This window comes from Spermophilus citellus (genome assembly GCF_964194105.1).
Source record: "Spermophilus citellus genome assembly, chromosome: 4".
In the NCBI taxonomy this organism is placed as follows: Eukaryota; Metazoa; Chordata; class Mammalia; order Rodentia; family Sciuridae; genus Spermophilus; species Spermophilus citellus.
This window is the reverse complement of record NC_138185.1, coordinates 123,039,136-123,059,450: the sequence shown is the minus strand read 5'-3', so window position 1 is coordinate 123,059,450 and position 20,315 is coordinate 123,039,136. Positions and strand designations below refer to the sequence as shown.

The 20,315-nt window shown below is 32.7% G+C and overlaps 1 protein-coding gene across 15 annotated transcripts in view; it reads left to right on the top strand.

The window, feature by feature from the left end:
* TCF12 (transcription factor 12) overlaps positions 1-20,315 on the top strand; it is a 361,634-nt gene that overhangs the window by 289,542 nt on the left and 51,777 nt on the right. For 13 of the 15 annotated variants that reach the window (XM_081290080.1, XM_081290083.1, XM_081290082.1 and 10 more), the window contains 4 exons: positions 16,333-16,438; positions 17,487-17,626; positions 17,900-18,044; positions 18,328-18,392. In XM_081290080.1, the coding sequence (XP_081146206.1) occupies positions 16,333-16,438; positions 17,487-17,626; positions 17,900-18,044; positions 18,328-18,392 (456 nt within the window). Of the gene's footprint in view, positions 1-4,192; positions 4,348-16,332; positions 16,439-17,486; positions 17,627-17,899; positions 18,045-18,327; positions 18,393-20,315 lie in introns of those variants that run through there. The other 2 variants (XM_081290078.1, XM_081290079.1) reach the window with 2 other exon arrangements.

Here is a 20,315-nt window from a genome sequence, read left to right as displayed (position 1 = left end):
TTTAATAGGACTTAGTTAATTAATTCAGTGTATGTAATTCAGTTCAATTAACTTTTTTATTTTATTTTTTATATTTTTTATTTTATTGATTGATTGATTGATTGATTGCTGGGAATTGAACCCAGGACCTCACGTAAACTAGACAAGCCCTCTATGCCTAAGTCACCCAAAATGGCCTCAAAACTTGCCATCCTCTGCCTCAGCCCTCTGAGTAGCTGAGATTACAGGCATATGCCAACATTCCTGACTCAATTAAATTTTTCTTTGGAAAACTGTTTAGAATTTTATGTCAGTTGAAAAATTCTTGCTTTAAGGATAGTTTTAAAAGTTTATAATTATTATAGTGATCAAATCATCAGGGATAAAGATGAGCTAAATTAAATAGATTAAAATACAACATAGGTAATTCCAAGAAATTTTGCTTGACTCTCCAAAGAAAATCTGAAAAATAAGAAGGGAGTTTTTTCAGAGAAGCCTAAAATATAAATAGAAGTTTCCAGAAAGTTCATACCATAGTACACTTTTTGAAAACAAAGTCCATTGTACAATATACCATTTTCTTAACCAGTTTAGGTCTGTGCTTGATGATTATTAGAGCAAGAACCATCAACTCTGAAAACATTTTAGGAGAAAGCATATTTTAAAAATTGGTGGGCTGGGGTTGTGGCTCAGTGGTAGCATGTGTAAGGCACTGGGTTCAATTCTCAGCAACACATAAAAACAAATTAAAAAAATAAAGGTCCATTGACAACTAAAAAAAAAATTTAAAAAATTGGTAAAATGTACTAATCCTTAAGCCAGGAATCATCAGTTTGTTAATAGAAGATGTAAGACTTCAAGTCTCATTTTTTCAAGATTCTCTGACATTTTCATTAATCATGTTGCCTGTGTGTATAACAATGCTAGTCTTGCTATAAAACTTAGGTTATTGGACTAGATGATGTGAATGTTGAGTCCCATCACATAATCTCAGAGTAATGCATAAGTGATTATGTAGAATTGTGGGTGGAAACAATTCAGAATAAAAAGTGCATGACAGGGAGCTGGGGTTGTGGCTCAGTGGTAGAGTGCTTGCCTGGCATGTGTGAGGCACTGGGTTCGATTCTCAGCACCGCATATAAACAAATGATCAAAATAAAGGCCCATTTAAAAAATAAAGGAATCACTTAAAAAAAAAAAAAAGTGCATGACAGTACAGAGCCTCTGTGCAGACTGCATGCCTGTCTGAAATCAGGTTTAAAAATTGGCCCTGTCTCCAGCTGACTCGTTTTGTCAGACTGAGTCACAGGATTAACCCTTGACATGTTCCTCTAAAAAAAAAAAAAAGCAAGATTAAACAACTGCATTGACTAGAGCAGCACTTGATCCATCTATATGCATTTTTTTCTGTAATATGATTCTCTTTAGGGGGAAAATTGTTCTGCAGCTGTTGCATAGATGAGTTTTTTAAAAAATATTTTTGAGAAAAAGAAAAAAGACTTTGTCATAGAAGATAAATTTTATAATTGTGATAAAGCAAATGACTGCACATCAGCCAGTTTTAGTTTCCTGTGGGTAAGAGCCTACTTCAAAGAGGTAGAATTTGGAATGACCAACTTAAAACACATTGCCATAGCATATGCATAGAATCTAGGAATATTTTACTTAAATTATCATCAGCCTTCTTGATGATTTACTGTTTTTGAGAAATGAATATAATAGACACAAATATAGATAAAGCATTTTTTAAATACCTGAATCTACTGTTAATTTAGGCATTTATGTATACCAAATGACCATGGGGTGGATTGGAAGGAAGGTCTTACCTACACATGTATAGAGTTTATACTTGCTTTTGAGAGAAGGAATGAAAGGTAAAAGCAAAAGTTTCTAGTTAGTTACTCAATTGTTTAGAAACAGTTGTTTCCCCTTCAGTTTCAGGTTTAACAGTGAATCTTACCCAGTTGTGTTTGTCTTTACTCTAATCTGAATTCTCTTTTACCTGAATGTTTGTTTATTCCCTTCAGATTATAATGGAATTTGCCCCCAAAATAAAGTACTGATGAGGAAATGTTAAATTTTTCATTATGCCTTAATAGCCACTATTGCATAATTGAATTTACATTATGCTTTTTTTTAAAAAGCAGCATAGTACTCTCTGTTTTTGTGAAGCACCAGAGAAAAAAGAGTAACTGTTATAGGTGAATTTTTTAACCAGTATGAAAAAGTTTTCTCTTGTAAGAGCAATGATTATACAAAGAAAATGTTGAACTATTGTTAGTACATTGTGGCTCCCTCTTTCTTCCTTTTCAATCTCTATTGAAAAGTAAATTATTTTTAATAATTAATAGAAGGAATTTTTATTTTAAATGGTTAATTTTCCTTCTTTTTTTTTTTTCCTGTTAAAAAGTAGCCATTTTGTCAATAGAGAAAGACTGTCTATGAAAGACTAAAATTTACTTGAATGGTTTTAAGACATGGTATTGTTAATTGTAAATCAACGCTTTTTACACAGTTCTCCAAGGATTGAAATGGGTCTTTGTGATCTCTCAGGAGGGAGGAAGTTACACACCACTCTGCAGACTGGCATTTTAATAGTCTGCTGTACAGTGATGTTCTTTTGCAGCTGCTGCTTAGCCTTTTCTATATCTGGAGAGTGTAGGGAGGTTTTATTGTTGTTTCGATACCATCAGCTTTTAAAACATTGTGAAGTTAGCTGGCCTTATTGTCTGATTCAGTTTTATTGCTATGATTTGATCAATATGTTTCATAAGGATAGATGCTTCTTTATATAATATTCATAGAATATTTCATAGATTTCTCTTATGTGAAAGTTGCCTTTTAAAAAAGTGATGTGCCCCTTTTTGCAGCTTGTGAGCTGTCCTTTGATTAACACAGTTCTGTTAGAATCTATGAGGCACAGGGAGAAGAGATAGTACAGAGGTTTTGACAGGAAGTAAGATCAAAGAAAAGTTGCTATTCTGTTTTCTGGGTTAGAATCCACACCAAAAGATAAATTGGAAAAATTTTAAATAGCAAAATGTGTTTATATGAGAGAACATATATTTGAAGACAGTGTTTAAAACCTTTTGACTTTGAAGTATCATAATGAGTTAGAAAAATCTATGAGACATTTCTTCCCACAGTGATTATTTTTTGTTTCTGAGAAATTTGGACATCACCATAAAATATGAATATAAAGTGTTCCTTTAGAACAATAATAAGCTTAGAGAGGGGAAAGACTTCTAGGAAACCTCATTTAGTTTATTAGGTGGAGTGCACATTTTGTCTGTGCACACACCAGCTTTTTATATTCTTATAAGGGGAAACAAAACTTTCTTTTTCCTATTTAATTATGAATTTTATAATACATATTAGATGTTCTAGAAGACTGCATTCCTTTATAAATTTTCCATTGGTAGTGTTTATGAGAAATTCAAGGAGCTTTATAACTGAAAAATCTATATTATTAAATGTTACCATTTTAAAGACAGGTAATTTATAAGAATTTTTCTAATTTTTAGAATAAACTTTTTAATGAAATATGTTCCTCTGAAAATTTTTCAATATAATGTTTATAACTTAGAAAAAAAACAACATGGCTTATTCTAGCTAGTTAATAGGTACTGGACAGTTTGCTTTCTCCAGGAAGTGATTTTGTACAGGCTTAACTGCCTGGATCCTTCTTGTTACATATGATTCAGTGTTTCCAATTCCTGATTACTTGATCATGTGTTTATCAAAGTTGGAAGCAACTTTAGACCATGCCAGATGGTAATGTTGCTGGAGGTGTAGCAAGCAAGGTTTCCCTGCCACAAGTGCTCTAATTTAATTAAACTAAAAACAGATTAGCAAAAGATCTGTCCATTGCCTTCCTTTGTGTGTGCCTCTGTGTGTGTGTGTGTGTGTGTGTGTGTGTGTGTGTGTGTGTGTAGATATATACTTATGTGATAGAATTAGTAATTCCTTGGGATATTTATCTTTAGGGCACAATATCTCTTTTCTTTATTTAGAATTTATAAGGGAAATTTGGGATGTTTTTAATACCCCAAAGTTTGTCTTATTGGTATCCTCCACCAGTGCAGGGACTTGATGGAAATTGAAAGAGGTTACTTACAGCATAAGCCCTCCCTCTGTGTTCTCTGAGTTGGTTCAGTCCTATTTTGCATAAGTTCCTTTTGAGTAGATCCATGTGTGGATGCATACTACTGAAGACTTACTCTGTTTGCCTGAGTGGATGAATGTCTTGGAGAGAAGCTGTGTGCTTTAACTGCAAACAGTAACATTTTCAAAATCAACATGTATTGTGCTTATCCTGTCCCTGGAATGGGCAGCAATTCTTTGATGTATTACTATAATGGGAAAACGGTAAGCCTTTTTCTTTGTTCATAGCTTCTGACTTGTTTAATGGAAAGCAGTGTAGTTTAATTGCTTTTAAGTAAAACCTGTGAGGTTATGTTTTATTCTTTTCTGTAGTAAATTAGATTATGTATTTATTTGTAAAGTCATATATCTTCAACAGTTAACTCAAAGTTTTTGACTTTTATTTTTAAAATAGTGCAGAAAATAAACTTGAATTTGTTCGTTATTTTTAGCCTAATGTCTTTACTAGCAATGAGCTTGAAAGTACATTTGTTTTGATTTTTTTTTTGGTATATTGTAAACATGAAATCACTATATGATATATATATATATATATATACACACACACACACACACACACACACAAATATTTATTGAGTATTATTTGATGCTTTATAGATAGAAGGAAAAGATGAAAGTCATCGTGGATATTCATAAAAATAACAAGTATGAAGCTCTGGGAATGATTAGGGAAGCAGTCAGCTAGTGAGGGCCGTATTTCCTGTTTGGAGTTTCAGGTCCAGAGCCTGACTTTTCTGGGAGACCATCTGTTTCTAATCATACTCAAATTTTGACCCTGTGCAGATTCATAAAATAAATCACTATCTTTAAAAGAATGCATTTTAACATTTTCTGAAAAAATATATTCCTGGTCGATTCATACCACATGGTTGGGTGTTTTTAAATAATACTATTCTGTATTGCTAAACAAGATTTTTCTGGTCTTTAAATTAGTTAATTAATATTAACTAGAATGTTTCTGCAAAAAATATCTTTAAAGCCAAAGTATTTTGTATATTCTAAAAAGAAACAACTTTTCTGAGAGACTTAATAGGAGTTAATCTTTGTTAAGTGCTTAATAAACATTATAAAGATATTGTATTAATGAATATCAATCTTGATTTGTATCAGAAATTCATATTTTTCTTTTCAGTCTTTCCCCCAAAAAAAACAAATTTTCCCCATAGACATCTTAAGAAAAATGCGTAACATTGTTTTAGTGATTTGGGGGGAGGCATTTTGATATTAATGTTTGAAGTTTGAAAAAATTGTGATTACATTTGCCTAAAATAGGAATAAAATCATATATAATCGTCCTTTTCCTTTTTACCTCTGAGAACTATTAATAAAAGCACTTTTCATTTGCCAACTGCTTTGGTGTAACGTCCCTTTGGATTCAGCCAGTGGTTGGTTTATGAACTTTTGGGTAAGCTTTCTTAATAGAGGATAGTTAGCCAAAATATCTTCAAGTTTATTCAAAATATGTGTTCAGGTTGCCATGTAAAGCACAGCTTTAGAGAATGTGAGAGATAGATTTAGATGGGTAATTTAAGTGAAATTACTTGATCTATAATAATTTCCTTGCCACCTGCCTTTCAGATGTGAAAATATTTTTCTCTTGTATCGGAGTCTAAATGAAACAAGTCTGTTTGAAAGTAGTATGTGAATGTGTGTGTGAAAGAGAGCATGCTCACATGTGAGCATGCACGCACACACGCACACACGTTTAAGTTTAGTAAAGTTAATTATGCAGGACCCCAGAAGCAAAGAGACTATAACTCAAAATTGTGTTTAGATTTTATTCTTTCAAGAGCACAGATCTCTCTATTACAACATTTCTCTTTGTTCTACACTGAGAGGCGGGTGGTGAGAACAGCTTTGATGGTATTAAGTATTTCCAGGCTTATGGTAGATGGCATAACTGGTATAGTAGAGAAGTGTGGCTTGAAAATTGATAGCTTGTGCCTGATACAGGTCTAAGGTGACTTATATGTTCTTGAAAAATGCATAAAGAGATGATACATTATTTTAGTCCTCTGAATCACAAGACCTTACACTTACCCACCTTTTGTTTTAAAAATTGTTATTCTCAAATAATTATTAGAATTATGAGAAATATTAGTCCCTAATTACTTCATTTTTCTTCACTAAGAAAATTATGTGATATATATATTTTCAAAAGACTGTAAATGCATCATCTTCGTATGTATTGGGAAATGTATGCCTAACTGCTTTATAATAAAAATTAGCACTTTTATTAATAATTTCTAAGTGAAATGTTCTTCTTTACTTGTGTTAGGAATTTTCTATAATATTTTTGGTAATTAAATTTAAACTCTTTAATACTTTTTATTGATTTGAGATGATAATACAGATTAATATTTTGAAAAGCTGGAAGTTTACATGGATTTTCATTTTTAACATCTCGTTACAAAAAGAATGAGAAATGAGTAATCCTAAATGGTTCTGGTCTTAAACAAAATGTCTTTTTCCAGTTTTTATTTTTAAGTTTTCAAGTTTCTTTTATATATTTGAATGTTTATATGACCTTTTAATAAAACCAATAGACTTGCAGAAATGACATGTTGGCCAGAGAGGAAGAAGAGCCTTTTCATATTGTACTGTTGGAAGTGTAACAGACTGGAATCTATATATGCAGAAAAGAAAAGCCAAGTTGTTCCTTCTATTTTTCCCACTAATTCAAGAAATTTATATTCTGTCACATGTAAACTTTGTGTGATTATATTATGTATCATGTTGTGTAGGGTATTAATGTGTTTGTGATAAATAGGGAAATTAAAACCATTTTGACATTATACCTTTTTCAGTGTTTAAAAAATACCAAAGAAATAGTGGATTTCTGAGGGATTTTTATTGTTATAAGAATACAGCCTGCATTCATTTCTCTTATTGATATAAATTAATTATGTCCTTTATGCAGAAAGGTAAAAAGTTGTAAAGGTCAAAGATAGGAAAGTTGGCAGACAGAAAGGACTCTTTTGTCTTTTCTTTTCCTCAAAGACTCTGGAGTTCAGTCTGGCTCTGGTCTAAGCAGCCTCCATTTTTCTAGGCCTTGAACTAAAGAGGCTATAGACCATTCGAGGTATAAAAAGTTTATGCACAGTGGTCTTTAGTTGTGTCAGGATTATTTTAATCCTCATGAGAGCCATGACAAAAACCCAAATTATAAAAACTTAAACAAGAAACACATTTTGAATATTGAGCTTTGGATGGAATCTGGAGAATAAGAGACAGAAACTAACAGACTGTAAGGGCTACTCCAGCCAGGAATTATGCTAAAGACTTGGTGTCACAGCCACTGTCATTTAGATGTTACTATCCTCAGTTTATAAATAAGGAAAATGAGGTTCAAAGAAGTCAAGTAATTTGCTCAACTTCCACCCAGTTAGTAAGTGCTAAGGTCAGAATTTGAACTCTGGACCATCTCCCAAGACCAGGTTTTCTTCTTATGTCATCCAAGGACAAGTAAATTAGTCTCTACGATAAAAAAAAAAAAAATTAAATGTGTCCTTACTACCACTTGTATTAAAATATTCTACAAATATGTAGCTTGGAAAAACACTAGACAGTTTTATGAATATATTTTGCATATATGATCAGACTAACATGAATTTATGAATTTTACAAATGCTAATTGGTGGGATTTATCAAGCAAATTTTTATTAGTTTTTGCTTAAGATGCAGAACTTAAAACTGTCCTATGTATGTTAAAAAAAAAAAAAAAGTAACAAAAACTCCGGAAATCAGTAGTTTTCCTCCTCTAATGGGATTCATAGTACTGAAAATTGGTGTAGCCATGGTTTTGACACCTGTCTGCCCATGTAATTTGTTTTTTCATCAGAATTAGAGTAGCAAGGAAGTAACTAAAATTACATTACAAATTCCTATAAGACATTTTTCAAATAAACATTTTCAGTTACTAAAAGCACAGAAGCCAGTGAGAGTCTATATTAAGCTACATTTTTGTTCTGCTGGGTAATTCGTTGCTAGTTAACACAAGAGAAGAAAGTACAGTTATTTCAAATTTCTAGACTGTCTGTGCACCTAGTATAGTTAAATATAATATTTTGATGATAAAGAAAACACGAGGTCATGTAGAGTTTCCTGAACATGGAATGCTAAAGACATGAAATGACAGGGACTTTTGCATTGACCTATTTTGTTTTGTTTTCATTTATAAAACTTTCTGAGACTATAATATATGAGCCCAAGAAAGTTTTCTTTCCTTGATTCAAGCAGGTACAAATACCCATGAGTTAAATCTATAACTTTTTCCAAGAAAGATGTTGTCACTCACTTTAGCTTTATTAGTGGTTTTTGTTGTTATCGTCTTTTTGCTGGAACTCAAGCCCAAGGCCTTGTGCATGCTAGACAAATAAGTGTTCCGCCACTGAGCTACATCCCAGCCCTTGTTAATGTTTTTGGAAGACAAACTTGTTTCTTTCCTCTTGGTCATAAATTTGCTGGGGGGGAAAAAAGGAAATCAGGTGTTATTTTGTTTTTTTGTTTGTTTGTTTGTTTGTTTTTTTAACAGTGCTAGGGGTTGAATCCAGGGCACCACATATGCTAGGCAAACACACTCTACCATAGAGCTATATCCCAGTTCCCCTAATTTTATTTTTTTTAAGTGAAGGTAGCTAAGCTAATCATACATTGATTATTCTTAGAAAACTAGTTTCAAATGCTGTCCCTTAGAAATTCTAGTTTCTCTCTCAATGAGAAAAAAAAAAAAAAGTTGTGATTATTAGGGAAATAATAGAATTCAGAGTCAAAAAAAAAAAACAGTGAAATTTGCTTAATGACACTAATTTAAGATTAATAAAAATATGCCTGGTTTACCTGAGGGAATTTTCCTCACAGTTAAAGATCAATAATAGTCAACTGTGCTTGTTAATACAGCAAAAACAGTAGTTGAATCTAAGATGCTTTGAACTGAGAACTGGAATTTTTATTTCTTATTGTTACCAGAGAGGAAAGTTTATTTTTACCCCTTATCCTATCTGGAAATTTTGAGGAAAAGATAATATTGGACCTTTTATTTAGGAAACTGTTCAACATATAAACATTTATTTATCCCTTTTACCAGGCTAATTAGGTGAAAAGAATCTTGTGTGGAGACAGCTTGTGTGTCCCTGACTCAGTCTTTGTACATCAGACATTTGCTTTATGATGCCTTGTGGTTTTAGTTCTTAGGGTACTTTTATTGGAACTATCTAAATATTTCCTCCTTAGACTTGGAATTACCATAAAAACTCTAGTAGCCAACTGACTTTATGGCAATATTTGCTGTTTTTACACAATATTAAAATAAAGCATTAATATGCTATTGATAATATATTAAGTTAATATTTAATCAAATATTAATATGTTATCACTTAAGGTCTTAGATATTAGGGGATTCTTAAAGTAGACTCCCATTTTACAAATGGATTTAAACTTTTATGTCATTTTCTTTGTTTGGTTTTATGTTTTAATTTCTATTAAGGAAGGAACAAGGAAAGTAGAAAGACAAAAATTTAAGAAACTAAAATTTTTACTATTTAGGTTCAAGATTTTTTAATCTGAAGGTATACATAAGATCATTATCCATATAAAACAGTGCATTCAAAGTGATCAAAAAAATATGTAAGAAATTATTTTTAGGAAATGTCTTTAATTTCCTCTAATATTGACTTTAGCACTGTTATCTGAATGATTAGTTGCTAAAGCAGAATTTTTAGTTACTCTTTTAAGCAGCCCTCCCCTCTCTGTTTGCTAAACAACATCTTTACTAAATTCAGATCCTAAAAAATTCAGACATAGAAGGAAAATTATTTTTGTGTATTACTATGTGCAGAACTTTCATAAGTTAATCAGCAGTAATTTAAACACTAAAAAGCAAATGCTTAAAATAATTAACCTGGGGCTGGGGATGTGGCTCAAGTGGTAGCGCTCTCGCCTGGCATACCTGCAGCCCGGGTTCGATCCTCAGCACCACATACAAACAAAGATGTTGTGCCCACCGAAAACTTAAAAAAGATTTAAAAATTCTCTCTCTCTCTCTCTCTCTGTCTCTGTCTCTCACTCTCTCTTTAAAAAAAAAAATAATTAACCTAATTTTTCTTAGTTCTTGTACTGACTGAAATATATACATTTTTAAATAGGCTTAATTAAAGTGTTTTTTTTTGTATTTATTTTTTAGTTATAGATGGACACCATGTCTTCATTTTACGTAATGTGGTGCTAAGGATCAAACCCAGTGCCCTACACATGCAAGGTGCATGCTCTACCTCTAAGCCACAGATCCAGCCCTTAATTACAGTTTTTTAATAGAAGTTTTGAATGAGGTTGAGATTTCCTTTTTTTTATTGATCTAAACTTTTTTTCTTTTAAGTTTTAAGTACTCAAGTAGATCTTGTAATCTTTTTATTGTTCAGAACAAGGTGTCATGACATAAAGCAGTATTCCTGAATGTAATATCATATTTTCATCTTAAATTTATGATGATAAAGGGGAATTAACCAAATGATTTTGTTTTATTTATTATGTTGTTTTATTATTACATATACTTATTTTGGTAAGTTGATGTGAATTGTGCTGAATTTATTATATGCATAGACCTTTCATGTATTGGAGGTCTCTATGTTAGCATGTTAGGTCCATATTAATGATATTGAACATATTGAAATTTAAAACTATTATTCAAACCATCTTGACAAGAGATAATAAAAGTTCAAACATAATGAAATCTTGGTAGTTCTTTGGAGCATATCCAAAAAAATGAACAAGCCCTTCCTTCTTTACTCCAAATTAGGTGACAATATTCCCAAATGTTTGTGAATTTTTGGCTAATATTCATAGGCCTAAGAGCTTACAAGACTTCTGAATATTTCTTTCTTTCTTTTTTTTTTTAATATTTATTTTTTTAGTTCTCGGCGGACACAATATCTTTTGTTGGTATGTGGTGCTGAGGATCGAACCCGGGCCGCACGCACGCCAGGCGAGCGCGCTACCGCTTGAGCCACATCCCCAGCCCCTGAATATTTCTTTCAAAATAATTTTTTTTGGAAGGAATTGAAATTAGTAGCTATTTATTAAAATTCATCTCTGCAGTGGATAGGTAAATCATAATAGATATAAAAGAATCCCCCAAAAGAGTCTCAATAAGGGGCCTGGGGTTGTGGCTCAGGGATAGAGGGCTTGCCTAGCATGTGTGAGGCACTGGGTTTGATTCTCAGCACCACACATAAATAAACGAATAAAATATAGGTTCATCAACATCTAAAATAAAATATTTTGAAGAAAAAAAAAGAGTCTCAATAAGAAGAACATATCTCCTTTTTTTCCTCAATGGGGTTTGTCAGCTGCATTTCCAGAGCAGGATGGATTGGTCACACTTGGCCTTCTCTTCCACCCTCTGGAGGCATCTTGTCTCATTTTTTGCTTTTTGTTTATTTTTTTTCCAGAATAATTTTTTAAACAGCTGAGTAAGGGAGAGTGTTCTGTCTTATTCAGTATACAATTATAGTAAATATATGCTGCTTAATAAAATAAAAATTGAAGTTTAGTTCCTGTGTTGTACTATCCACATTTCAGGTTGTTCAGTAGTCATGTGACCATTGGCTACTCTGTTGCACAACGCAAATGTGAACATTTCCATTATCACAGAAACCTTTATTGGACAGTGTCATCTAAAAGCATTCCTCTCATGTTCTGGGAAGGGCCCTTTAATTAGGATATATAGTTATCCTCACATACTGAGGAAAATACCATCTCCTCATCATTTGGGTCATTTGAAAATACCAGGGACCACACAGGTTATGTGTCTTTATCTTTTTTAGGTAAGGTTTGTTTGCATCTTCTCTCAACAATTATCAGAAAGTCATTCTTTCCTGCCTCATAGGGACATTTCCAATATATAATTACAGAAAGGATGCATTGAAATCAAGAACACAGTGCACAACAGCTTTAGATCAAGAATGGCTTTGCCCTGAATTTGGGGTCATCCATATATCTAAAATAAGTGAATCATCCAAACAGGAAAAAAAGAAATGTCTTTGCCACTTTGACTCCAGTTGGTTGTATGAACTAAAACATTCCAAGGATAATTATGTAATCATTGTAAAGAGTAATTGTAAATATTCATTCCTAAAGTATGCTATTCCTTTTGGAAAGTTAACTTGGGGTTGGGTAGAATGAGGACATTCAAGATGTTGATATGGGTTTGTTCTTTTCAACCAGACTTAATAGTGATGAAAAGGAGATATCTGCTAGATTTTCAGTTATTTTCTTTTTTAATATTTATTTTTTAGTTGTAGTTGAATACACAATACCTTTATTTTATTTATTTATTTATTTATTTATTTATTTTTATGTGGTACTGCGGACCAAACCCAGGGCCTCTCACTAGGTGAGCGTTCTACTGCTGAGCCACAACCTCAGCCCCTTCAGTTATATTCTGTTTTGTTTTTTTTTTTTTTTTTAATTTTCGGCAGGCACAATATCTATGTTTGTATTGTATGTGGTGCTGACGATCGAACCCAGGCTGCACGCATGCCAGGCGATCGTGCTACCGCTTGAGCCACATCCCCAGCCCCAGTTATATTCTTTTAAATTAAAAATGTCTGTTCACCAGACACTCAAAATTTCTCTTAACGCCATTCTTTGAGGTGAAAATATAAATGCTTGGGAAAAGCAGTCCCATTATAGCTGCCTTGAGCCTAGATTTCTGAAATGGAGACTACAATTCTAAAGAAAATTTCTATCTATGATGTTTTAATGGAACATCTTAAGGTACTAAATTGAACATTTCTCTCTTGTATTTAAAGTAGTTTTTAATCATCTTACAGCATACATATTCCTTTCTCAATTCTAAAATTGTTGTGGTACAAAATCATCCTTGACATTTGAATGTATGATTAGATCATTAACTGGCCCAGATTGGGGGGGTTCGGGGAGGGGGGGGGCAGGGAGCCTGGCATCTTTGTGCAGGTGATCAGATGACATAAGCAGTCTGGTTTTAATTTGTGGCCAGTACTGATTGTAACTAGGAGAGACTTGCTCTTTTTGTGGAATTGGCTGACTATTTCCCTACATCTGGAGTTAATAAACTCTTTGAGACCACATCAGTTGCGCTTTGCCACAAGAACTCTTTGATCTGAAAAATCGAGACTGGCACAACTGCTGCCTCGAAACATTGCATCTGTGTTTTTGCAAGCTATGGTTAAGATACCAAAAGTGGAGTTAGAATCGTTGTTAAATGGGTGTCTTTGAGAACCATTTATCTCAAAGCATTTTTATTACAATAAAACTTTTGAATTTGTTAGAACCTAAGTGATAAAGTAGTTTAGGGTTTTATTTACCATTTTTATTTATAATATCTTTTAAAACTCCTTTTTTTAAAAATTGTATTTATGAAGCCTAACAGTAAAAACAAACTTTACCTCTAAATGAGGCTTGTTTTTTCCATACAGCTTCAGAATTTTCTTGTAAGGGTAAGCAAGTGTCTTTCTCTGCTGTGTGTGATTTATCTTGTTTTTTTTTTGTTTGTTCGGTTTGTTTGTTGTTTATTTTGCTTTCCATGACTGCCTTCAATCAATTATTATATGATCAGTATATTCTGTATTTAGCAGTTTGTAAATCAGTAAAATCAAGTATGTCCTTTACTTCCTTTTCTAATTGCAAACATTTTAAAAATTTAAAAATGTATGTGTGTCATGTATGGAACAGAGTGATTAAATGAGATTAAGGATGAAAAAATGTAAATGGGCAAATTATGTTGAAATTTAAACTGAAAATTATGGAGGGTTTTTTTTTTTTCAATAACACTTCAGAACTTTCTCACAGTTACCAAGTGTGAGGCTTACATGTTGTTTCTGTCCAAATGGAATTAGAGAATTTTGTATTTCATACTTTCAGATCAAGGGTGGTATGTATAGTAAATGCACATTTGTGATAAAAAGTACATCTTCTGATGCAGTCTTCTAAATTTGATTCTGATTTGTATTTCCTGGATAAATCTATAGATGTACTCTACCTTTTGTTGTTTGTGGTTTCAGCTTGGCTTGGGGGAATCTATATACAAAGGGACAAAAGACTTCTAGTTGTGGCTAAGATTGGAAGCTGAAAGTTGATTAAGAGAAAATAATCCATAATTCCTTTCCAGAAAACTTTACCTGCCTGTTGGCCTGTATGATACATTCCAAACACACTTATGTATACCCAATTCTTTAATCGTAACACAGTCTTTTATGAAATAGCTTTAGACTACAAAAATATGTATAATATATAATGAACAAACTTTTATCTGCCATATTCCCCTATCTAGGGTCCTTCTGGATAATTCTTAGGAATATATCTTATCCCAAACTTCTCAGGTACCACAGATGTGTGTTTTTACCTCTGGAATGTGAAAGGTAGGAAACAAAACTAAATGCCAATCCATTAAAAAGACACTCCTGTGCTAGTATTATCAGGACTACTAAGAAGAGTAAAATGGGCTTTCTAACCTTTCATTTAGGAGAAGTTGTGTGTATATAAGTAGGGTCATATGGAGAAAAACTGTAAGAATTGAACAGGGGCAGTATGTAACAGCATAACTGCTTCTGTTAGGATGACTGAAACATGATAATATTAGCTAATTCGTTGTGACTGCTTACTCTGAATAGGCACTGTGCTGAATATTTTATTATGTGTATTATTTTATCTAATCTTCCAGTGGCCCCTGTATGTGCAGTTACTGTAAGCACCATTTTTACATATGAGGAAATTGAGTCTCAGGAAGGTCAGGGTAACTTGCCAGAGGCCTTTACAACAGTTAGTGCCTCAAAGAAAGACCAGATTCTTGATAGTTTATGCATATATAATAGTTTATGTAAATAAAAAATTTAGCTCCCATTTTAATATTTCTTAACTTTTTTATCATTATTATTATTATTACTATTTAGAAGTATAATGCTTGAGGTAACAATACACAATTTGTAGAAGCACATGAAGTCAAAATCCTTCCTAAGTCCTGAGGTGTAACCATTGTTAAATTTCTCATGTGTAATTCCAAAATTTTTCTTTATGTTAAATTTCTTGTTTTATTCCAGAGATTTCCTATGCTTATACAAATAAATATGTTTGATTTTATATATGCTCCCATAATTTTAATGTTACTTACTTTCAGTTAAATGAATACTTTTAATTTTTATTTTTCAGTGAAATTTAATTGAGTGTGCCCTTAACAAACTAAAACAAAATAAATTATTTCATAAGCTACTTACAATAGCTTACCTTTCCTTTCCCTTCTTCCTGACTTCGGGTTTACTTTACAGACCATACATGACTTTAAATGTTGTTTTCCTTCATGGTTTCAGTAGTTATGAGAATGGTGTGATTGTGTTTGATCATTAATATTTTTTGACTGCCCATATAAGTTTTCCAGAGGAATACAAATGTTGGTCATTTACAAATTCAAAATGTTCATAGGTCCCTTTTCTGAAGCAATGGTATACCAAAGGAAATTAATACTATTCTAGCAAATTAAATGAGGTTTTTATGAAAGCAATGCTGAAAGTGTACTTGAAATTAAAGAATTAAAACTCCTCAGCAGAAGTTGTTGTTTTTTTAAAATATTTTTTAGTTGTTGATAGACCTTTATTTTATTTATTTCTATGTGGTGCTGAGAATCGAACCCAATGCCTCACATATGCCAGGCAAGTGCATTACTGCTGAGCCATAGCCCCAGCCTAGAAGTTGTTTTTAATTAATTGCTGACACTACCAAGTTAGAGAAGTTTCTGAACAACTGTGTTAGACCTTCCACAGTTGACTTTTAATAATAACAAAGGATAAAAAATGAATCTAATTCATTTTGATTTTATATCATGCTGTATGTTCAAAGGACATCTGTTTGTTCCACCAGATTTTGAATCTTGAGCTATGTGAAATTTATGTTTTGTTATCCAAGTCGACACTTAGAACTTTTTTCATCCATCTGGTATAATTGTCACATCGATATGCATTACATGGATATTCGGAAAGAAACGTGTATTTAATCAAGTTTGATGTTATTTATGTGGATTTAGTTCATGTTCTTTGTATTTGTAGTAGGCCTTTATAAGGATTAGATGACCTTTTTAGATGCTTGATGGAAAGTAGAACTCATCTTTTATAAGTAATACAATAGTCATTTCTATTTTAATTAAATTTCTTGTTTAATTTTAAGGTGTATGCACCATCCCCAAATTCAGATGATTTCAACCGTGAATCTCCTAGTTATCCGTCTCCTAAGCCACCAACCAGTATGTTTGCTAGCACTTTCTTTATGCAAGGTAAGTACTACCAAGTAGTTGTCACATACAACTGCAGTCATCTGTATATTAGCTCATATTTTAAAGTGTGGGGAAAGACAATATCTTCATAGGAATTCAGACATTATTTATCTAGGTATTTTTTGGCTGAGATAAATTAAAATTTAGGGTTTTTTTTTTTGGTTGTTATTGTGTAGTGCTGATTATCATTAATTGCAATTCAGTTGGATTATTCAGCAAATCACTAGAGTACCCATTCAGTATTGATTGAATTTATAAAAGACTTAAATTGAGAAGAATAAATAAAGGTGCTCTGACTTGGCTTTAGAATTTAAAAGTATGAAAGCTATTAACAACTCTGGTTTGTCGTTTAAAATTACAGGTTCATATCATGCCTAGAACAAACAATATAAATAAAGAGTGAATATCAGAACAGAGTTAAGACTTGTTAAGAAAGAAAATGTGTTGCATTTCCTTTAATGCATGTCTAGCAAATCATTTTTATTTGGTCTCCTGTGGTTTGTGATTATGGGAAGCATATATATGGGAGCAATAAATTATTACATAAGTGGTTCCCTGACTATACTGTGAGTGAAGTCATTACTGACACGTTTAATTTGAAGGCTGACTGTAATATGGTCATTATCAATTACTTGGGTCTACTCTTAGAGAAACTTCATTGCAGTTTAAAAATGTTAGATACAATGTACATTGCATGTTATGAATTAAGAACATTTTTTTGTATTTTTATGAGTAAGAGTATGCCATTTAACCAAAAATTAAATCCAGCCTTTCCACCAATTCGGAATATTTGTCTTGTTTGATGTGGATTTACATCTTCTGAGGATTTATCTAATGACCTATTGTAGTTTAGATTACTTTTTTCCTTCACTATTAAACTTATTACATCTTTCTGTTGATTCGTTGGTACTGGTGATTGAACCCAGGGGTGCTGAGCCACATCTTTAGCACTGTTTTTTTGGTTTTTGTTTTTTGTTTTTATAAGCATCATCAAAATAAAAAAAAAAAATTAGCTAAGGAAATTTTAATACTTTTCTTTTTATCTTAGATGGGACCCACAATTCTTCTGACCTTTGGAATTCATCAAATGGGATGAGCCAGCCTGGTTTTGGTGGAATTCTGGGGACCTCCACTTCCCACATGTCTCAGTCCAGTAGTTATGGCAGCCTTCATTCACATGACCGCTTGGTGAGCTATCACACATGACAAGGTTGCAGCAACATCTTGTCCTCATTATGTTTCTTTTGGATTCCAAGTATACAATTTGATTCTGCCAAAACTTCTAAAGTTTGGAATGTTTCTGGACTTATACTATTTACCATGACTTTTCAAAAAGTAAATGACCATAATAACCCTCTTGAACTAACTTATAATGCTCTTTTTGAAGTAGTTGTTCAGTGTATATGCGTATTATTCAGAAAATAAATTTGACCGATTGTATCTCTTTGCCCCTTTTTCTAGAGTTATCCTCCACACTCAGTTTCACCAACAGACATAAACACAAGTCTTCCACCAATGTCCAGCTTCCATCGTGGCAGCACCAGCAGTTCACCTTATGTTGCTGCCTCACACACCCCTCCCATCAATGGATCAGACAACATTCTAGGTGAGCTTTTGGGATTGGCAAAAATTCCTAAAAATCTTACAGGTGGGTTTTCAGTGAACCCCATATTATCATGTATTTTTAGTATTTAATTTAAAAGTGAAGAATCTTTTCCTTTTTGTTAATGTGGAAACTAGTAAGGAATGAATTCATTTTTACTTTAGCTTATTAAGCACATGCAGAGTATTGCTTCCTTGATGGTGGTAAATGTGTGACAACAATAATGCTGAAACAGCATACTTTCCTACTAAAATTCTTAATTTGTTTCTCTTCTCAAAATATCCAGGAACTAGAGGGAATGCTGCTGGAAGCTCACAGACAGGTGACGCACTCGGAAAGGCTTTGGCATCTGTGAGTATTGGTTTTACATATTATACTGAATGAATTCTGTATTGCATATTTTACTGAATGAATTCTGTATTGCTAAATGCAGTGATTAGATTTTATGGACAATGAGTATTAAGTGTAGTTGTAGCCATCAGCATCATTACTTATTTAGAGCTATTCTGTTTTTATTGATTCATTTCACAAAAAGTACTTTATAAGAATTTTTCCAAGATGGAAAATATTTTTATATTTTTGGTGTGGGAAGGGCACTAGGGATTGAACCCAGAAACCCTTAACCACTAAGCCACATTATTTTTTGAGACAGGTTTTCACTAAATTGCTAAGGGCCTCACTAAGTTGCTGAGATTGACTTTGAACCTATGATCCTCCTGCCTCAGCTTCCCAAACTACAGGTGTGTGCCACTGCACCTGCCTATCTATACTTTTTAAAACGAAAATAAAAATCAGCCATAGCTGAGTGATTCAAAAGTTAGGAAATGAGAGCCTTTTTTAAAAAGCCAGATTTATTGAAGAACTCATGCTAAACGAAGTAAAAATAATAAAACTGATTCAAAGGGATTTTATAGTTTTTTGGCGCATCCCACCCCATTTCACCTCTAGTACTAGTCATGCTAAGCAAGCACTCTATCACAGGGCTAACTCCTAGCCCTGTAATATTTTCTTGATCAAATACATTTATCAGTTTAGTAAAAAAGCAATAGTTACATTTTAATATCTGACTCTGAAATCGTTAAAATTAAAATTTCTTCTTTTGGAATGATAAAATGAGAAGTGAGAGCATTTATCAGTAATCCATAAAGGTTCTAGAACTAATTATTCAAAAGAGGTATTCTGCTTTATACTTTGTTAAATTTCTCCTTAGGCATTTTTTTCTCTTCTTTTTTTTCTTTTGAGCAGTATCTTTCTATAACCCACACAATTGTCTTATATTTTCTGTGCAGTGCAATTAACTCTTCAAACATATTTGTTGCTGTTCATGGGGAATGTAGAGTACTTTAATATATGAGTAGTAGGAAACAACTGTTGAACATTTAAAGAGGTAAACCTCTTTGGGTTGTTCCTGTAAATTAGCCTTTCTCTATAGCTAAGTTCAAGCTTCTTGAGAAATTAAACAAGTTAAATTTATCTGCTAGATAGTGGAACCCCACTCAAAATGGCTGCAGTAAATATTTCCTGAATTCAATCTTGGATCATTTGTAATAATAGCATGATAATAACAAAACCCACAAAAAATTATCAGCTATAATTCGATTGTTCTTTAGGTGCCTGGCACTATACTAAGCATTTACATGCTTTGTTTTATTTAATCCTCAAGAAAACCCTGCAAGGTTGGCATTATTATCCCTATGTTACAGCTGAGAAACTAAGGTTTAAAAGGTTAAGTAACTTGAGCCCAGAAAGATTAAGTAGCTTGCTCTAGGGATCACAAAGCTAGTAAGGGTAGACTCATACATTAGAACCCTGATCTGACTAGGTTTCCTAACTACTGCTGTGTATGTCCAGGAGCAATAGTGCTACAGTGACTGAGTCTTAGAGAGGTAAGAGTGAATATTATAGAAAATTGTCCCGATTTTTTCTGAATTTATTCCCACCAGAAAAATGTATATTATTCTGTAGTATTAAAGATAAGGGTTTCCCAGGTGTTTGATTGGCTTGTTATATTCCAGTAAGATAGTTCACAAGTAAGAAGAAGACAAATAACAGGGGTGGGGATTTAGCTCAGCTCAGTAGCAGAGTGCTTGCCTAGCATATGCAAGGCCCTGGGTTTGTTCTTGGATCATACTCTGTGGGGATAAAAAGAGGACAAATAAAATTTGAACTTTTAATATTAAGCAAACTTTAAAAATACAATGTACATTTTGACACCCCCCACACCCACAGGGTTTTTGTTTGTTTAGTTTGGGTTTTTTTTTCTTTATTTTTATT